At 39.3% G+C, this 20340-nt stretch overlaps 2 protein-coding genes across 3 annotated transcripts in view; one reads left to right on the forward strand and one right to left on the reverse strand.

Annotated features, from left to right (window-relative positions):
* MTUS2 (microtubule associated scaffold protein 2) overlaps positions 1–6776 on the forward strand; it is a 181815-nt gene extending 175039 nt beyond the window's left edge. For both annotated transcript variants that reach the window (XM_088140698.1, XM_025169250.2), the window contains 4 exons: positions 409–507; positions 2691–2810; positions 3491–3588; positions 5981–6776. In XM_088140698.1, the coding sequence (XP_087996824.1) occupies positions 409–507; positions 2691–2810; positions 3491–3588; positions 5981–6197 (534 nt within the window). In that variant the 3' untranslated portion in view covers positions 6198–6776. The remainder of the gene's footprint in view (positions 1–408; positions 508–2690; positions 2811–3490; positions 3589–5980) is intronic.
* A 6090-nt stretch (positions 6777–12866) lies between these two features.
* SLC7A1 (solute carrier family 7 member 1) overlaps positions 12867–20340 on the reverse strand; it is a 49903-nt gene continuing 42429 nt past the window's right edge. The window contains exon 12 of the mRNA XM_007432309.4: positions 12867–19161. Coding sequence (XP_007432371.1) covers positions 19052–19161 — 110 coding nt within the window. The 3' untranslated portion in view covers positions 12867–19051. The remainder of the gene's footprint in view (positions 19162–20340) is intronic.

Consider the following 20340-nt stretch of genomic DNA (forward strand, 5'->3'; position numbering starts at 1 on the left):
GGAACTTTAAGAAGTGTGGACTTCAACTCCCAGAATTCCCCATGCTGGCTAGGGAATTCTGGGAGTTGAAGTCCACACTTCTTAAAGTTCCTGAGGTTGAGAAATACTGCTTTATGTAATCAAAATGGTGGAGGGAAATGGTCATAAGGCTCAGGTTCACTACTGCAGTGGGGAAGATCCTTCTCCTCTCTCTCATCTCCCATTAATTGCTGGAGCCAGTGGGGCATTCTCTCAACATCGGTAGCTCCTATCTGACAGAGGCTTGAGGCTCAGAGAACTCTATTTATATTACCAATATTGGGTTCTACTCAAAACAATTGCTTTTTTTCAGAGGACATGTCTAAAATGTTTGCCTGGAAGTGAATTAGATCATCATTGGCAAGTGGTTGTATTTAATTTCATTTACAGGACCAGGTAGATACTCTCACTTTTCAAAGCCAGTCTCTAAAGGACAAAGCAAAACGATTTGAAGAGGCATTGAAGAAAAACACTGAAGAACAACTAGAGGTAATCAAGATATATTTTTATATTATTCCCTGTAACTCCAAAATACAAAAGGAGATGCTCTTCTTGTTCAGTGAGATTACAAGATGAATACTGGTCCAGGCCAAAGGCCCTACTGATTAAAGCCTCAGTGGTCAATGAGTAAGGTTACAAAAGTCTATGTTTTGAAGAAGTTCCATTCTGACCACTTGAATACTCTGCCATAAAGTCACTAAAACTTTTTAAAGCAACTTCGTTGAATCCTAAACTATAGTAACACTCAGAAAGCCCCTCTCTAAATCAGGAAATGCAGTTTTCCTCTTCCAAATGCCTTTAGCCATAACATCCACGGCCAAAAAACTTCTCCTTGCCTTTACTTTCCTTCTTTTAAAAAAACTCTCTCTCCCACTGCCTAAACCACCAATTTTAATTAAGTGCAGGTGTCAGGGAGGCAGATAACCCATTAGTAAGACCTTGTGCCCTGCTTCTGGTCTTCATAGAATGTGGAGGGTGACATCACATCACTTGAATGGGCAGAGTTGAAATAAATGTTTAGCCAGGTTCTTGGGGATTGGTTGGAATTAACTGATGAATTTAATCCCTTATGACTTGCAGATCCTTTAGGCATCCATTTGCCCCTTAAGCCAAATATTGGGGGGAGGAAATGGAAAACAGGTTGCTAGAGTGGTAAAAACTGGTCCTTAAAAACCCTCCGCTTCCCTGCAAAAGAACATCAACAACAACCCAAAGGCCAAAGATGCTGACCTTCCCATCTGAGAGGGAGTTCTGAGGGGTTAGAAATCTGCAAATCAAAATCAGATAGCTACAGAGTACTTTCAGAGTCAGTGGCTCTTCAATGGCTTTTTGTAGTGTTGTTGGAGGCAATCTTCATGGAGAACATGTGGTGAGGTGTTGTTGGTCAGGGCTCTCTGATATTGGCACGAGAAGCTGGCTAAAGAATTTATCACTTCAATCTGCCTTTCAGATCATTTTTGGGGTCGGGTGGCAAGGCTTAGATTGCTTTGTTCTTCAATCGCTTTTTCAGCTTTCCACTTCTTTCAGGCAGGCAGACCCAAGCCCTTCACTTTTTTCTCTCTTATGCTAGTGGAATGTTACACTTCTGTGCTGGTTCTGCCAACACAACTTGGAGTTCCACTCAGCTCTTTAGCACTCTGAATCTGGGCTCAAACCTGAGCAGTAACACACACTTAAAATTCTGCATGAAAGAGTCAAGTTTGTCTGTCAACCATGAGTAGGTGGTTGCCAGATTAATACTTATGAGTGCTAGCCCAAATATTTACTAGTTTAAAAAATAAAGGGTGGCAAGTCTGTGAAGGTTATTTTCTACATGGCCTGCCAATCACTATACCTCACTGTGCCAGTCTGCTTCTGCTAAGTCAGTAACTAATATAGAGTATTGCCAATAAGCCACAGTTTTGACCTAATTGGGTCTGCCAGAACAACAGTCTGCCTAGCTGGCATCCCACTGAAGCCATGGATAAGGCCAAGCCTGCCAACTAGTTAGGCCAATCCACTGGCACCCACAAAACCCAGCCATTAGAAGCAACAAATCTGCATAACCCTACAGAGACAAGTCCATAGGCATTTTCAAGTGTCATGCCAAACCTGGAACCACTGAAAAGCAAGTTGAAAAATAAGAGCTTACTTTCAAAACACTTTTTGAATGTTTTTAAGGTGGAATAGACATTTTTTTAAATTGGTTCAGCAAACTTCTCTGTATGTTTTTTGCTGGACAATTTGGAGATTGCTGTGCTATCCTTTCCTCATCCCTGCTAATTCCACCTTAAAAGGGAGAATATTTCAGAAAATTATTGTGGTGAAACCCTTGAAGCTGTAAGACTGCAACTTTGTAGATTAATATCCTCAAATAAGTCTACCATCCCTGCTATTTTCATTCCATCTTGTCAAAACATGAAGTAGCTACAAGCATTTTGAATCATCCCTTCATAGCTTATGAATGAATTGCTTTTCCCGATTAAACCTCAGAGAACATTAAATTGCATCAAACAGCATTCAGGTTTTACTTTAATCAAATTAAATCGTGGCTATTCAAATTGCCAATTTAACTGAATCAGGACTGATTCGCACAAGCCCAATTTATATTATTTTTATACTACTGAGCAAAGGGACCCCTCTGGTGGGTGATCCAATAATGCTGCTTCTCATATCATTCTTCTTTCTCTTAGGTTGCACTGGCTCCATATCAGCATTTAGAAGAAGATATGAGGAGCCTAAAGCAGGTTCTGGAGATGAAGAATTTACTCATTCATCAACAAGAAAAGAGGATCATGGAGCTAGAAAAACTGGTGATGTCTCATGTTGTTGTTGCTGTTTCTGATTGTTTAGGAAACAACTTGAAAAGTGGCTAAAAGGCACAGATTAGTATGTTATTGCTTATCTATCAGAACAGCCTTGACCAATCAGGCTGCTTCCAGATGCAGTGGACTACGACTCTCATCAGTTCCAATCAGTGTGTTTCAGGTTTTTGAAAACTTCAGTCACATTCTCCTTTCCTAGCTAAAATTACCCTTTTCTTTCTGATGACAACGTTTGATCGGCAACTAATACAGAATTGCTAGTGGGAAGTCCTTGGAAACCTTTCTCTATCTTGGCTGCCTCTTACATGTGGCTGCAGTAATCTTAATTTTCTAATTATTGGGTTCAGGATTCCGGAGGTGAATGTTTGTGTGGTTTAATGCAGATCTGGGTGGGAATGACTTGTGGGATAAATTTTATATCACAATATTTTGGGAAAATTCTCCAGGAGAAATTGCTTGCATTCAGAGGCATCCATAGGATCCAACAGAATGACAAAATTCTATGCAAGTTTTGTCCCTTATGGACATGCATGTGTTGTCCCAATATCTTTACAGAAGGGGTCAGGGTTGCATCATATTGTCTAAATACTTTCATTATTCCCCCCATCCCACCCTTCACAGACGTGCTTACAGTTGTGGTAAATCTAACAGTCTGCCTATCTCTTTAGGCAGAAAAGAACTTAATTCTAGAAGAAAAAATTCAAGTACTTCAACAACAAAATGAAGACCTCAAAGTCAGGATTGATCAGAACACTATGGTGACAAGGTCAGTTTAAACATTTTCTGCAGAGTAGCAGGTTAAAGGCAACTATCAGTGGATCTGAGTTACGTCCTTTTTATATCCACTTTGCTGCTATTGCTCAAGAGAATCAGAGTATTAGAAGAATATGAACTTTATTCTATACATTGAGAGTTCATATACCATGCTGACTACCGCTGCCATTATATATGCATTCAGCAGGAATTATTTCCAAATAGATAGGAAGGCATCAATCTCACATATGTTTGGTCATAGCCCATCCCATCCCATTTTTTGCTCATTGGAAAATGCACTGAAAATACACACTTAGCTTGTACACACTTTCCCTAAAATGTGTGTTTTTCATACACTTTCCTGAAAAATTCACTTTTATCCTTATTAATTGCATCAAAATAAATAAGTATATTGCTTGAAGTATACAGCATTCTGATCCATGGAGCAGTGCAAGAAATGTGAATGGAAAAGATCCATTTTAGAAAGTGAAGACAAAATTAAATTCTCCAGCATCTGAAGTAAACGTGTACAGGATTGTTCTCTAGCAGGCTGAGCTATGATTCAAGGATTGCCTGATTCAAATTACAACTTTCATGAATTCATTTAGTGCTTTGTTGACCATAGTTAAATTTTGTAAATTCACTTGCTAGTGGTGATGGTGATGGTACATGAGCCAAAAATGCCGTGATGAAGTCGGAATGTTGACCCTCGCTTCTCTTTAATTACCCACATTATATGAGAGGTCATTGCCCTGTTGCACCAATGTTATGGATGCTTTGCCTAGCTTGGTTGTTCCTTCTTCGAATCTTTGGCAGAAAAGTTCGTCATCCTTCGCCCTTTGAAGGAGTAAAAACAAAACAAAAAAAAGTTACAAAATATGCAAGACTTTAAAAATAATGAACAATCCTAATTCTGAAACAAAATGCAGGTGAACAGTTTGTTGTAAGTAACAAACAGCCTCAAGAGTCATGTATATTTATTGGGGCACAAACATTCTGCTTTCCCAGCCAGACGACTATAGCTGTGCTATGTAAAAGGGATGTTTCAAAACCTGCATACAGTAGTACGAACAAGCTCCTCCCTTCAGCTGCTTAGGGCAGATGCATATTTGCAAGGCTCAGTCACCCAGCTGCTTTAAAAGGCGTTCCCAACTGTCTCGGCATGCACGCCCGTGTGCAGGGGCAGTCTTTAAAGCAGCTGCATGAGCCTTAGAAAGGATGCAGCAGGTACCTTAACACTTGGAGCCCTCATTCTTGCTAACATGCAACTGCTTTGGTATAGGCATCAATTTAGGCTCTCTTTTATTATGTATGTGGTGCTCCATGCTTTTCTTTGTTTTCAAAGCCTTTTTGTTTTGTTTTTTTCTTGTTTTTGATGCAGCATAAACATGGTCCTGATGCAGAGAGGCAGTATGACAGTTGGGGTTGATTATTATTTGCTTTGGTTTACCAAAGAAAATTTTACTTGGGCAGATGCTGATGCTTTAGAACAATAACAACAAAAAAACATGCATCAGCAACGACACATCACTAACACGAAGGGCCTTTTAACTGCTTGTGGCTTCTCTGTATAATTCCCATTTTTTCATCCTCTAGCAAGCTGATTATTTGATTATAATCTTGGCAAAATGGATGCTGATGGGCCAGATATCCAGTATAAGCCAACAGCTGTAGGTTCATGTTTGTATAATTAGTGGCACTAACTTTTCTGGCATTAAGAGTTATGAAACGATGATGCTATATTCTGCTGAGTCAAATCAGTTAATCATCACTATAGCAGTGTATATTCAGTTGGCAGTGGTTGTCCCAGAGTAGCCTGTTACCTAAGAACTAGTGGATTGAACCAGATTCTTCTTACATTCAAAGCCACGTGCTTTCCTGCATTTCCTACAGTGTCTCTCAGAAATGTCCCCTACAATTTGTTTCTAAATGCATAGTATATAATTGTTCAGGTCTAATTTACATGCAGGCCTGTTGCTGGATTTCTCTACACTTGAAAATGATGGTGATGATTTTTATCAGTGAAAAAAAAACCTCTAGGAAAAATATTATATTTGAAGTGCTGGGTGATGATGACGGTGTTCTTGCTGACATGTTTGCGATGGCTCATTCATACATGAAGTTACTCAGTAAGGTAGCGAGCAAGAACCAAGCATGCACAGATCAACCAAAGATGAAAGTGTAGAATGAGGGATTTAGTAAGATCTACTTTATATCAGGCCATGAAAGCGCTATATTGCGAGCTGCTGTCAACTGAAATGGTCTAGGGTTACTTATCTTGAATGAAAGCAATGGCAGGCAGGCAGGACTAGAAAGGGAATGGGCTAGTCAGAACAAAAACAGGCAAAGTGTATATTTGATAATTATGAAAGTCAAGTTTGATGTTGTCTTGTCACCTTCTCCAGACAGTTATCTGAAGAAAATGCTAATCTCCAAGAATATGTTGAGAAGGAAACCAAGGAAAAAAAGAGGCTGAGCAGGACAAATGAAGAGCTGCTGTGGAAACTGCAGACATCAGAGCCCATGAGCCCTGTTAAACTGTCTCCAACATCTCCTACACACATTTATCGCTCTTCATCGGGACCCCCAACGCCAGCTAAAGTCAGCACAGTACCAAGATGACAGACCAGTGCAGCTACTTAAATAGACTTGGCCCAGTTTATGGAAAATTGCAGTCCAAGCAAGCTGTTATGAACTGCAGTGAAAGCATATACTGGGGGTTTGTTGTTGTACCAACATGTTCTCTAGTTCCTTATGACTAAGCAATACACTTTTGTCATTTCAGCATCAGAAACTCATAGAACCGGCATATGAGGCCAAAAAAATAGCATAAGCCAATGTAGTCTGATGCATGGAAACATCCTCTGGGTTTAGAGCCCAAAGCACTGGAAAACTCTTACTATTACTTATCATTCACTCCAAATGATTTTTTTTTCCCCACAACAGTATTTCAGGTTAGTTGCAAACTCAAGTTTTGAATAGCTCTGCTTACATCTATGGCTTTGGTGAGGTATGGATTGTATTGGAATCCATGCACAAAATGTGCTCTACATACAGAAGGCCTACATACACAGCTTTGCATGTGTAACTGAAGCTGTTCTGAATTGCAATTTTTCATGAACTAATTCTGCAAAAAGTGCTGATATTTTCAAGACAGCAGTTTTCTAATACGTGCCTAAGAGTTATTCTGAAAGGAATTGCTTTTTGGGGGGGGGGGGCTGGGGTCAAAGCTTCCCAGGAATATTTCTACCCAGATTAGAAAAAAGTTAGAAAAAAGGAGAAGCATCTTCTAGATGACCACCAAGTGGTACATTTTCTAAAGCAGAACACCAGCGACTTTTGAATTCTGAAGTAGTTACTGACTTCAAAAAAGATAATTGATTTTCTACTCAATGCCCACCATGGTCACTCACCTTCCAGGCTCAATATTAGACCTTGTAGTCAGGAGTTAGTTATTTATTTAGCTCATAAGAGTGACAGTGACTTTTTTTTAGATTTCTAAATTGCTAGCAAAATAATATATATGAAAACACAAACATAAATGTTCCCCCAGCGCCAGAAAACCTTTATTATTACAGTGACCATCAACTGGCTCAAAGCCTAACTTATGGTCAACATACTCATAGGTTTGATTCAACACATGAAGTAGTTTGGAAGTTCTTTGACTGTATTTTGCTCTCTTTTGCATATGAGAAAGCCCAATTCTACTGACAGAGGCTGCTTCTCATTCACAGAGATGGCCTGATTGCATAGTCATCCTGGCAACTGCTTGTAGCACACTATTTAAAGAGGTGCCAGTGAAGCAATTTGCAAGCTGAGAAGGATACCTTAGAATCCCTTACAAGGTTGTCAATGATGTTAGGTTGTATGCATTATCAGCATATTCAGCAACTTTGTCAAGGATCCCAGGCACAGGGCCTAAACTTGACCATTAACATTGGGCACTTCCACTTAATCAGTGTTTGCAGAATTGTTTCACTTATAGCCAGCCCACTGGGTTCAGCATTTCTGCTTTTCTTAATAGCCATCTAAACACTGATACCCAAATAGATATTTAGTAGCAACACTGAATGGGACATTTGGGGCTGCTCAAATGCTGACTGGCTTCCTAAAGAGTAGTGTGGGAGATAGCATAGTATTACATTTTGCGATGATTCTTAAACATGAGCTAGATGAAAAGGATGCAGCCAATATCCCTTATTGTCTTTGATGTGTTAGAAGGTGAGTTCTAGCATGTTGTCAGATATGTTAGACTAGACTGTGAAAGCATTGAATGTAGCACAGGGTGCTTGTGGAGCATAAATTGTCTAAGTTAGCCTTCCCCAACAGAATGCCTCCAGATATATTTGACTGCAAGCCCACATGGCTCTTAACCTACTTGTTGGGAATTATGGGAGTTGTAGTCCAGAGATCTTAATGATGCCGTGTTGGGCAAGGCTGACTTAAGCAAATGTAAATCTTGTTATTTGATATCCATGTGGTACTTTGACTCTCAGTTAGTGGCTGGGGCTCAGTGTATATTTTGCACAGCCACGTCTGAGTCCCTGAAATTAAGAGCTGTTCGAAGGGCCAAATCATGTGAAAAAAGCAGGAATAATAAGCACAGTGAAAAACGCACTGTGGCAAATACTTTGCTGAAGTTTGCACAAACACTTAGTTCAGAGAGTCGGCTTAGTGTTTGGGAATCACCGGTGAGGCCTAAGCTGCCATTCAAGAGCTAGCCAGCATTGTCTGATTGCCACAGATTTGTGGCCTAATTCCGTGGTGTACAAAGTAACAAGATTGATTTCCCCCCCCTAGGAAATTTATTTTTGTAGCTGCCTTGCATGATACTATGATACTAAGAACATCTTCTTAGATTAGCTCATGTCATGTTTGTAAGTAACACAAACTGCAGAATTAGATTTTGCATAAGGGCAAAATGAATTGAGAGCAGGAAAGTAGTGATAATGACTTACTAATGCAATTTTATCCACTTTTCATACTTAAATACCTGAAGACACAGAGTACCTGAAGACCCAGTACACTCGTCCACTTGTTATGTTATCATTGTGAACAGTGTTGGCTCGTGTAATCCATATTATCATGATGTTCATATATTTGATCTTCTATTGCCCTAGAAGTTATGTATCAGTCTCTGCTTACAGGTTATGGAGCTAGTCATGAGCAGGTGAGTGATTTGCCCATTGGCATCTCTGTTGAAGTTGTTTCATTCTCCCCCATACATAATAATGCTTCCAACTACGATGGGGATTTCAGCCGACGGTTGTCAGAGGCAGCCTACAAAAGCTCATCCCCAATTGTCATTTCTATGCATATGGCAAACTAGAAGATAGCCCTTTCTCAGTTATGTTGTACTGATTATTTTCTGCCTCCTTAACAACAGCAAGGGCCACTTTTTCCTTCTGCATCATAATTCACTCCTTTGAATCTTTAGCAGAAAACTATCATTTGCATGATATTACATTGCAAACCCCACATCTAGGGTTTGGTTTCCAAGAAGAAAGCCCAGTTCACCACTGCCATTGTACCACCATAGCAAACCACTTCTGAAACAAGTTAAAGCCATTTCTGAGATGGCATGAAGGATTGATACAGAAGGCAACAATCTCAACGGGACTGCCAAAATACTTTGGCTCACTTAATGTAACTTTCTTGATGACTTTCTGTGTGACCAGCTCCTCTGCAATATATAAAAGTAATGAAGATACACAATAGGGATAGTCCAACAGCCCAACAATACTAGTTCTGTGAAACTAGAGCACTGTATAAAATTAAAATAAACTTGTTTTGTGCAGCTTCCATTTCACAAGCACAGAGCAGGCTGAACTATGTTCTTCATAGTTCTGGTGGGCATTTTATTGCAAATGCCAGGTGTGCTATTCCTCTTCCAACCTAGGTTAGCTGCAATCAGCTTCTATAATTTCCAGTTCAATGTTGGAGACAGTTGCTCCAAGTGTGTGGGGCAGAGGGGCTGCAAAATACTCTTTTGAATCTTACATTCTAGTAATTGCAGTACTGGAAAGAAAAAATGAGAGAACTCTACCCAATGAGTCAATGATACTCCTGGAAAGATTTAGGAAGTAAAAAGCCAGGCTTGAGAGAACTCCCCAAACAACAGTAAGTTGGCATCTCCAAGTTCCAGATGTGTGTTAGGATTCAGGACAGGCTATCATTACATGACATAACTTTATTCATCTTCCCATTCTTCTCATTGAGCGTATAGATTCAGTCCATTCAAGAAAGAAACCCAATGCAGTTTCAAGAGCTGCTATCTGAACTGGGATTTTTAAACATTATCTTCCCCACAGTGAGATAGGCATACTACAGATCTGCATAGAACCCACCCCTCATCTCTTGGAGGAAGAGCTAATGACTGCATTCACACAGCCCACTTAAGCTTGTTTCTGAATAAACCCATTTTTTGATCTCACATAATGGTAAACTAATAAAACAGGCTGAACTTGTACAACATAGTAACACAGACACATAGGTTAATGCTAACAAATTTAACATCTATGAATAAAAACTGGGTTTTTAAAGAATCTGGTTACATCTGTTATGTGACTGCAACCACACTTCTTTTCTGTGGCATCCCAAAGTTGCCTTGCAGTTTGCTAAATGTATGGTGGCATAAATGCTGCTGTATTATATTGATATATTAGGTGAGTCTTTCCTCCCCACCCCCCAGATAATTTATCTTTAAATAGAAGGCTTGCCCTAGATTGACAATATTTTAATGTAGGGTTTTGAAAGTATTGGGGATGGTTTCACATTCTGGACCATGTGTGGATTTGGTATAGTATTTGAAGATCCAAATGGAAATAGGTCAGGGTCAAAATGTCTCCTACTACACTTAACACACTAGACTAAAACAACTGCCCTGAAAAGTGAATGGATTGCCTTGGACATGACTTACTGGGGATTGCTTTAGGGTGCAGTGCAGTGCTGGAAGCATAGCACACTTGCCATTCTTTTCACCAAATTGTTGTGTCTTATCCAAAAACCAAGAGTGCAGTCTCATTTTAACCCTACTCCTCCTTTTAGGGACAAGTGTGGCAATACAGTACTACAGTACACATCTCTGAGCCTTGAACAAGATGTGGCAGATACAAATAATTATGAATTGTGTTTCCCTACATCCAAGATTTGTATTTCCTGGAAGTCCTCAAAATTCATTCTGGCCACCAAATTATCCCAGAAAATTCTTCCTTAGTTTGCCTAAGGTTCTTCAAAGTAATCCATGAAGGAAACAAGGTAGAAAAGTAAAATGAGATGATATGTTTTGGCTACATTTGAAAGTACTTTGAAGAGATAGCTATAAGTCACGTTTCTCATCAATAAATCAGCCAGATACAAACCCAAAGATATATTTGGGATTAAAGAACCCAAATCAGGTATTTTAGGGTCTGCACCAATTGCATTTGTGTCCCATGGACATATGGTGGACCTTCATGTAAAGTGTCTCCTGCCCACCCACCACCCCACCATTGTAGTAGGGGTTTGTGGTCTGACAATACATGGCTGTATGAATTAGAAGAAAAAGTTTGTATTATTTCAGTTACTGTGTAAAGGTGTGTGTAATATATTCATGGTAATAAATACATGCTCCAGCATTACATTATGGTGTTTCAGTAGTTTTTTCTGTAGCTTCGCAACATCTACCAAAGTTGGGCATTTACTTTATAAAAACCAAATCAGTCACCTAATCTTGATGAATAAAGGAAACCATAAAGTAGTTTCATTACTATGAATAAATTTTACTTTTTCATTAAAGCTTACCGGGTTGAGAACTCACATGCTTGCTGTCTTTTCAAAGTCCAATTTCCCCATAAGTACATTAGGGCCCCATGTATGAAATCAATGTATATCATAAACTGGGCTAAGGAGAAATATTTGGTTTGTAATGTCCTTGTGTTTTGAAACACAGTACTTCCCTCACTCCAGCAATTCCTCACTCATCAGAAATGCTGTATATTTGCATTGTAGCTGAATATAATGCAACGGAAAATAATTTTGCAATATGCTATGCAGCGGTTGCCTGCAAAGTGATGCATGTGTATTTCTTTTCTTCTTTCCCATAATGCATTTTACATGTGTTGCATTATCTCTGTGGTGTTCTAAATTTTATGGTGCCCTTATGATTGAACGCTGCTATTTTGGGATCAGGTAATTTTTTGACATTGTGTTCCAAAGAACATGACACTGCATACAGCATTAAGCCCCTCTTTCCTGCTGTGCTGTTTTTCCATGGGAGCTGTGTGTCTTTTTTCCCATTTAAGTAACCTGTGGGGGACAAAAGCAAATGGTAAGAAGGGCCCATCTCTGTCACCCACCCTCTCGCCATCTTCCTATCATCTTCTCTGTGAGCTGCTGCAGTAAGACAGTTTATTTTTTCCAGATAAATTCAATCCAATGCAGATAGCTTTTGAAATCAAGTCAACTACACTCTGCCTTTCCCCGCAATAGCTACTGGGGAGGCGGAACAGAAAAATGTGGTAGAAGGCACATCCCATCCTAAGAAACTTACATGTTTAAATGGTTACTAAAAAAAAAAAATCTATGAAGACCACAGCAGTCTTAAGAGGCACAAAAGCTATTTAGCGTTACTAAGGAATTGAAAACCAAAAGGCAAAAGTCAGAAGTTGGGTTCTTACACAGAACAGCAATTACATGCCGCTGATTTATTCAACAGAAACACGTTTATTAGAACAACCCTAAAGTAAAACAAAAAAAAACAAAAGCAAAAACTTCACTCTCCAAAGGGAGATATTTACAGCATCGCTCAACAGAGGTTTGTTATTGAAGCAGAGGTCATGCTCTGGATAAAGTTTCATAATTCAAGCAAAAAAACAAAGCTTCGTATTTGAAGGAAGGGAGAAACCAAAATCCAAACAAAGCCGCTCCACTCAAGAGGCAGAAGGAAAAGCATCAGATAGGATCACGGTTCAAATAACTGTATCCGAACCTATTATAAATTCTGAGAAAAATCATTAGAAAAATAGAAGAAAAACTTATATACATTTTACTCAGTAAAAATATGGACAAATTATTTTCATGGCTTCTTGGTTAGCAAAAGGTGGGTATTCCTGAAGAAACCACCATATTCTCCAACAGATTGTAACATACAACCCCAAACAGTGCCACGTTGATTCTTTGTACTCCTGAGAGCAGACGTACATTGAAAGGCACATCAAAAAGAGAGGAACCCCTTCATTTTATCAGGCACGCCAGTCACTACCCTTCCATCATTTGCAAAACGAGGCATGAGTGTGATCTGGTTAAGATCCCTCACCATCTAGAAACTTAATAAACTTGATAGGATTTTTCTTCGGACATGTGCCAAGAAGAAAGAAAATATACCCTGAGGAATTCTCGGTTTGGATTTTTTTTTTAAACAGGCACTGTTTCCATAAGGTTTGGCCTCTGCTTCAGAAATAAGGAGTGTTACAGGATGTATTCTTATCATGGGTCTCTCTAACAAACAGAGCTGTGCAAAGCACGTGGAAGTGGTAGCTTACAAAGTACATTACTATTGCAAAAACAAAAAACCCTTTGCAAGGCTACCCAGCTGCTTCAAAAGCTGCCCTGGTTGTCTTTACATGCATTTACATTCTTTACATTCACAGCTTTCTGATGGTCCTGCCGTGTGATCTCTGCACACACACGCAGATGAACAGAGACAGCCTTCAAACCAGTCATACAAGCCTTATGAAGGCTGTGTCTGCATTCATACTTGAAAGGTTCTCTGCAAGCCATCTCCTTCAAATGCTTTGCACAATCCTATTACCAAATATTAACCATTTCTGCAATGGGGAACCATCTACTATGAATTTATTACCAAACAGTAAAAACATGCTTCCCCAACCTGGTGCCCACTGGCCATATTGTTTTAGTCCAATACACATAAAGGGCAGCAGACTGTGGAACCCTGCAATAAGAGGTTGGGAAAAAAGTTACTGATATTTCCATGTTAAGTTTTTCTAAAGTTCTTGCACTTCCCTCAGTATCACAAGAAGGCACCAACAATATCATTTCAGTAGTATACAGCATTTAAATATGTAGCACTATCCTACGCACAATTTCTCAGAAGCAAGGTTTACTATTTTCAATAGCGCTTTATCCCTTGAGAGGGTGTTTTTAGGACTGCAGCTTCAACTAACTACAAAGTTCTAATTACAGTGAAGATAAACATCCATAGAACTTTACTGCATTCTCTTCCTTTCTAAAAAAAGTCTACTTCATATATGTTTAACTCTACCACAGTCAAAGCTGCATGTATGAATCCTTTTGTAAGAATTTATACCCAAAAGTAGCATCTGTACAACATTCTTTTGAATTTTGGTAAATGCAGAAGAGGTCCATCGCATAGTTTAAGAACTCCTTTTGCACAACTTAAATAAGACTATTTTGTTACCCTGTAAATATACCACATAGTAAAATCAGAGATACATACTAAAAGGCAACAGATTGCAATTAGCAATTAAATGAGATAGCATCATATACATGAAGCACATTGACCTTGCCAAATATGGCACACAGCTATGGAAACACATCCCTTGTTAGATGAGAAATCTAGTACATGCAAATGACAGAGAAAAACAGTTCCTTCTACAACCACCTGCTCACGCTGTGCAGGCTCTGCGTGTATGTGTGCATGTGTGTAGATATATGCAAATTATCAGAAAATGACAAAAAGTGATGATCAGCTGTTTAACAGGGAAAGTCACATATAAATATAATCCTTTCTCTCCTCTACCCCCCAATAAGATAATGGGCAATGATATAATGTCACACACACATTCAAACTGGGACATATATAGGATGTTCACCCAGTCTTCAATATTGTAACACAATGAAGGTAATATGGAATCTGTTCCTACTAAAGTGAGTGATAATACAAATTCTGTTACCGCATATATCTGAACATAGTTTTTCTGTTCATACACCCTTGAAAACATATTGATTCTACATTTGAAGCAAGCCACTTATAAGCTGCTGCCTCCTGTTCATAATTATCTATTCACAAATTGATAAATATATTTAATGAAGTATTTGTTTTAAAAAATGGCTTGAAGGGAAGGAATTAAAAATCCTGATTTTTTTCAGACTATTTTATGATCCAGTGTTTGTAACATGGTTCCATGAACAACATAGGCATTGATTGGAGGATTAATGAAAATAAGAATAGAAAACTGAAAACTGTTGATGAGATGCAAGTTTTTACTGACTAGGTTAAAATTTTTACTGCTTGTTGAGTGCTGGTGAAAATTCTCTCATTTCTCAATGCGCTGGGTAAAAGTGGATATGATGACTGAACACAAAAGGCAGAAATAATTACCAAAATATACAAATTTAAATAAAACGCTTTGAACACAATTGTAAAACTTTTTGAAATAATTAACAAAATAGATTGCATCTTAGTTCACAATATAAAAGTTTCAAATGTGTATGAATAGAATATACATAAATGCCATTGGAAGAAAAAAACCATGTGAGTCTACAGCAGCAAAAAAGCAGGAGTCGGAACATGTTCAAAAGGTTCTGCCTTTAGTTGAAAAAGGTGCTACCAGACTTCTGATAACTGCCGTTGGTTTCAGAAGGAACTAAGAACAAGCAATCTGTTGCTCCTGAAAAGCTTATCAATGCATACTTTTCTGCAACTGGAATTAATTTGGAGATTATTGTGCATAAATATGACTTAGTAAAACTGACTTTTAGAGTAATGGCTTGATCAAGTAGAAATTGTCAACTTTGTTTCATGTTGCACGTGTTTCCCCTTGTTGCATTAAGAAGCAACACTTATTCCCAACTAGATATCCTCCAGATATGGAGAATTAAAAATTTCAGAATACTACACCAGTTTTAAGAGATGCAATTCAAATGCATTTCAAGACTATCAAGCTACCTAAAGTAACTTTTTTTTACTTGCACACACACAGAGCTTGCAAATTTGGGCTTATGCTAATAAAAACCTAGTAAGATTTTAAAGCAGGCAGTTCCTGAAAGTAGCAGTGACTATCTTAGATTCAAAAACACAACTTTTGATAGGTCCTTCCCTTACAGAGAAAAACTGTACATTTTCTTTGGGAGAGCCATGAGTCTTTAGAAACACTTTAGAATATGATTTTATAGAAAGGAAAGTGTCCTAGCAGCTACACAAAATAATCCTCATATTAAAACAAAATAATAGTTACTCATGTATTTACAAAGACCAGCTCAAATAAATGCCAGTCTATACTTCACTCTAGCAAACTTACAGCAGCATCATTCAGGTTTTCACCACTAGACCTCAAGCTTTTGTATGTTTCTCTGTTTGGGTTTCAGTACTAGAGGCAGTACAGCTGTTTTTGGGGTTTTCATTTGTTTGTTTACTTACTGGCCCAGGGTTTGACTACAGGGAAAAGGAAATTTGCTCTCTACTCCCTGTCTTGCTCCCTGAATAGGACCAGGAGCTTGAAACCTCCCCATAGAGACAGAAGCAACTAGCATTAGTCAGAATATCCCACAAGAGGCTCTCAGCAAGTCCTTCTCCCAGAAAGGCCCAATACCTCGTCTTGTAGAATCTCAAGTGAGAGGAAAAGCAAACCTTATGTAAGTCTTGGATATGTATCAGCCTTACTTAGAACAATGTCTCTCATCTTGATGACGTTGGGATGGATCAGACTTCAGCTCCCATAATTCCCAGTCTGTGGGAACTGTGAAAGCTGAAGATGAGACTTGAGGCCCATTATCCTAGGATACTGTTTTTGTTAATATGTGATCTTTTCCATGAGTAGTGTATATGTGAAAAAGTGTTCTCAAGATTCCTTCACACATGACCGAATTTCCTTCTGAAATCATCTCCATGAATGCCACATCTGAAAAGGAACAATAGCTTTCTACTGCATGCATGTAGCATACAGGATAAAACATGATGCTTGGTGTTTTAAGGCTTTTTCTAATACTATTTTCCATGGTAGTTTAAAAATGAAGTATACTAAATGCTGCAACCCAACCACACTAAATTATAATGTATGGATTTACTGTGTTTTGCAAATGCAATTGCCAAATTGAGAATTCTTCAGGCCGTTTTCAGTTTCATCCTCTGCCCACATGCAGTATAGATTTATCTACTTAATAAGAACAGAAATGGAGAAATTAGAAGTCACTTTAATAACCAAGTATTTGACTTTTGTAGGAAGTCTGACAACAGCTTTCTAAGCCATTTTCAAAGGCAGTGTTGCATTAGGGTGTATTTTAATAACAAGTACAAGGTTACAACCAGCATGGATGATATGAAATGCAACCACACAGAAGAGATTTCTGCAAAGGACTTTTGTCATGTGTGAAACAATCCACAAAGGAAGGCTGATCCAGTTAATAGTGAAGAGTTCAAAACTAGCTCCATCTTACTCACAGACTCTAAAACAAGGCTGCATGTGACCTGTAAGATGGTATTCAGAAGAAGAGTCCAGCAGCAAAGTTTTAGGTATTTTCAAGTCATATATAAATTTTCATATGAAAGGAACATTTTCTAGCCAACCATAAGGGCCTCCCAAACCACCTTGAGTAGCCTGGCCAGCTTACCTGATAAAGGTCTGGCTGATTCAGACTAAGTTGGGCATTTGTCAATTATTCAACGTTGAAGCCCTTTAAAAAGAACATCCTCATATAACTGTAATTGTGGCCTTCACAGACTTTTGTGATGGCAAATGGAAGCTGCTGATGTACCAGATAAATAGAATTGCCCTATATCAAGTCATTGGTCCATCTGAATCAGCACTGTCTGCAACAGCTCTGTTTAACCTTCCAGACAGGTAGATATAACCACTGAAATTCTCAGCAATTGCCATGGTGGCGGGAAAACCTTGAGTCAAAATTCACATCTTATAATGTTATTGCTAGGGTGCAACCTGGACAAAACACATACAGGGAGTGCCATAAATAAATACCCCCCTTCTAAATTTCCTCACACAAAATAAGCATAATCCCTCTATGAAATGATTCTCCTTTCTTCTAAGTGCCATTGTTTTCCATATAGTTTGCTCAAATGCAACACATCAAGGGGCTAGACATAAATACCACATACACATAATAATAAATTCAAGCCTCTGAGGTTAACAATGTGAAAGAAAAAATACAATAATAATCTACACTATTTACTTGAATATCTTCACAAATCAAAACAGCAAGCATCAATATTATTTGATGTGTGGACTTTTCCCCTCCCTTTGGAAAGCCACATTTTTAGAAGGAGGTGACTCTCCCTCTGCATAGATTCTTCTATGATTTCCCCAGTCCCATCTTTGCCTAACAGGGGCATTAACACACTTTTAATTTTAAATCTGATGCCCTATTTGTGGAAGTCAGACCTAACAGTGTAAGGTGAGAAACTTGTATTCCATAGTCCCAAATATTCCAGCCAGACAAAAACTAAAGCTGGTTCCTACTCTGCACCAGAAAAGCTGTATTTGTCACAACTTTCCTTCTTCATAAAATATGAATGTAAATTTCTTACTTAAAACATAACAGTAAAGACAATGCTGGATTTTGACCCAAGAACCCAGTGTTCAGTTCCATCTTTATCAAAGGAAACTGTTGCTTTCTCTCAGCCCCTGGGAGAATTGGAGAGCTACCTCACGACGTTATGATGAAATACAAGGATGAGAAAGGCCTGCCTTTGGCCAGGACTGTCTGATCTGAGATGTGAACAGCATCCCAACCAAGCAGTTGCCCTTGATTTGGCAGATCTGCACACCTGAAAGCCATACTTTCTACGCAACAATTCTATCATGAGCCACAGACTCTACTACACATTTACACAGCTGCTTGAAGCACAAGAGAGGAATTCAGCTTGCACAAAAGCCTTTGAGGGCTGCAGGAAGCCTTGGTTGTTCACCGTTGCGGCAACAACTGGGTTTCAAAACTCAGGCACCCCTCCTGTTTAAAAATGTTAAGCACAAGATTTAAATAACACTACCCACTCCTTTTCTTTTCATTTCAGTCTTGGGAAGTGGGTACATTTTATAAACATGTAAGAGGGTTTATGTATGATTTGGTTTGGGTTTGTTTTAGACAAAACCCTTTAGTTCTAGTGCTGTAGTAGAGATGATTTTGAAGAAACCTTATAGAGCATGTGCTCCATCCCAGTACCCAGGACTTAATTTGCAAGCCTCTGAGAATCTTGTTCTCACAGCAACATTGGAAGTAAGTTGGCACCCTGGAAAGCAATTTTCTTTGTATACACTTCTAATCAAAGGACAGAGAAGAGAAAGAGCTGTCAGCACTAAGTAACAGTATTGTTGGGAGTGTATCATCAGGGGCTAGGGTTTTTTTGACTTGTGATCCCTCCCAGCTGCATCACCATGTTAAAGGGGATGTGAGAGCCCACCTGATATTCCACACACACACACACACAAAGTATTTCAGAGTCCCAGAGAGAAAGCATCCTGCTGTGCAGTAATAGCTCAATACCCTTCTGTGCAAGAGGGCTATCATTTACAGGTGTCCAGATTGTTATCTGTACTTCTTTCTTGATCCATTGGTGCTGAATAAGATGCCTCTACACTGTGCCACATGCCATAGCCAAAATATATAACCAGGCCTGGAGGAAAGAGGAAAGTGGAGTAGCATTAGGGAACATATGTGGCAGCACACAGGATGTATCAAGACTTACATAAGCTTTGCTATGAATCTCTAGCTGTAATGAATATAACACAATACAACATGAGGTGATGCTCATATGGAAGATCCAAAAACTTGAATACAGGTAGTCTCTGACTTATGACCATTCATTCAGCAACCTTTCAAAGTTACAACGGTACTGAACAAACAGTGGTTATGAGTGGTCCTTGGAGTTACAGCTGTCCAAGCACCCCTGTGGTCACGCGATCACTATTTACAACCTTCCTGCCTGATCATGTGACCACAGGGGCGCTCGGATGCCCATAACTCCAAGGAGCAGTCATAACCACCATTTGTTCAGTACTGTTGTAACTTTGAAAGGTCACTGAACAAATGGTCGTAAGTCACTGGGGTGAGTCTCTCCCACCCGCGCACCCTCCCCAGTCCCTCTGCACTCACACCAGCCACTTGCACACCTTCCCCAACCTGTGTGGCACCTCTTGCACATCCACTTGCACCTTCACGCACCCTCTCTGACCCTCCCCCCAACCCCTCCCTCCCCCACCCAGTAGCAGCCACTTGCCTGCCTGCCAGCCTGGGACTTGCAACTTCCTGCTGGCTTCCCCACTGACTTTGGTTGTGGGAAGCTGGCATGAAGTTGCCTTGCCTAACGACCATGGAATTCAGTTAACAACGGCAATCAGGACTGCAGGTATTGCCATCACTAAGCGATGCGGTTGCACTTTATGACTGCATCGCTCAGCAATGGAAATTCCAGTCCCAATTGTTGTTGTAAGTCAAGGACTACTTGTACCCCTGAATCACAGTTCAGTATGGCTGAGGCATGAGTTTTTCTAGTAATTTGATTTGAAAAGCAAGTCAGAGATACTTTGCAGAATGCTTTCTACCAAAAATAGGGAACTCTATTACAATTCTGCATAGATCAGAACTTGTCATGTTTCCTGCCTGCTTTCCAAGCTTAATTATCAGAAAATACCTTATATGGGCCTACTCCTGGAGATGGCGTAAAAGACTTAATTGGAGTAATTAAAGGCTACTCCCAGGTCTTAATGTGTGTGAGCAGACACAGTCAAGTGTTTCATACTAGCTGCCTGGGTTGACAATTTGTTGCCATGCTTATCAAGATGCCTGGTTTTAA

Source organism: Python bivittatus, unplaced genomic scaffold (assembly GCF_059951505.1).
Source record: "Python bivittatus isolate LINGU-HERP-01145 unplaced genomic scaffold, Pbiv_v1 ctg000340_np1212, whole genome shotgun sequence".
In the NCBI taxonomy this organism is placed as follows: domain Eukaryota; kingdom Metazoa; phylum Chordata; class Lepidosauria; order Squamata; family Pythonidae; genus Python; species Python bivittatus.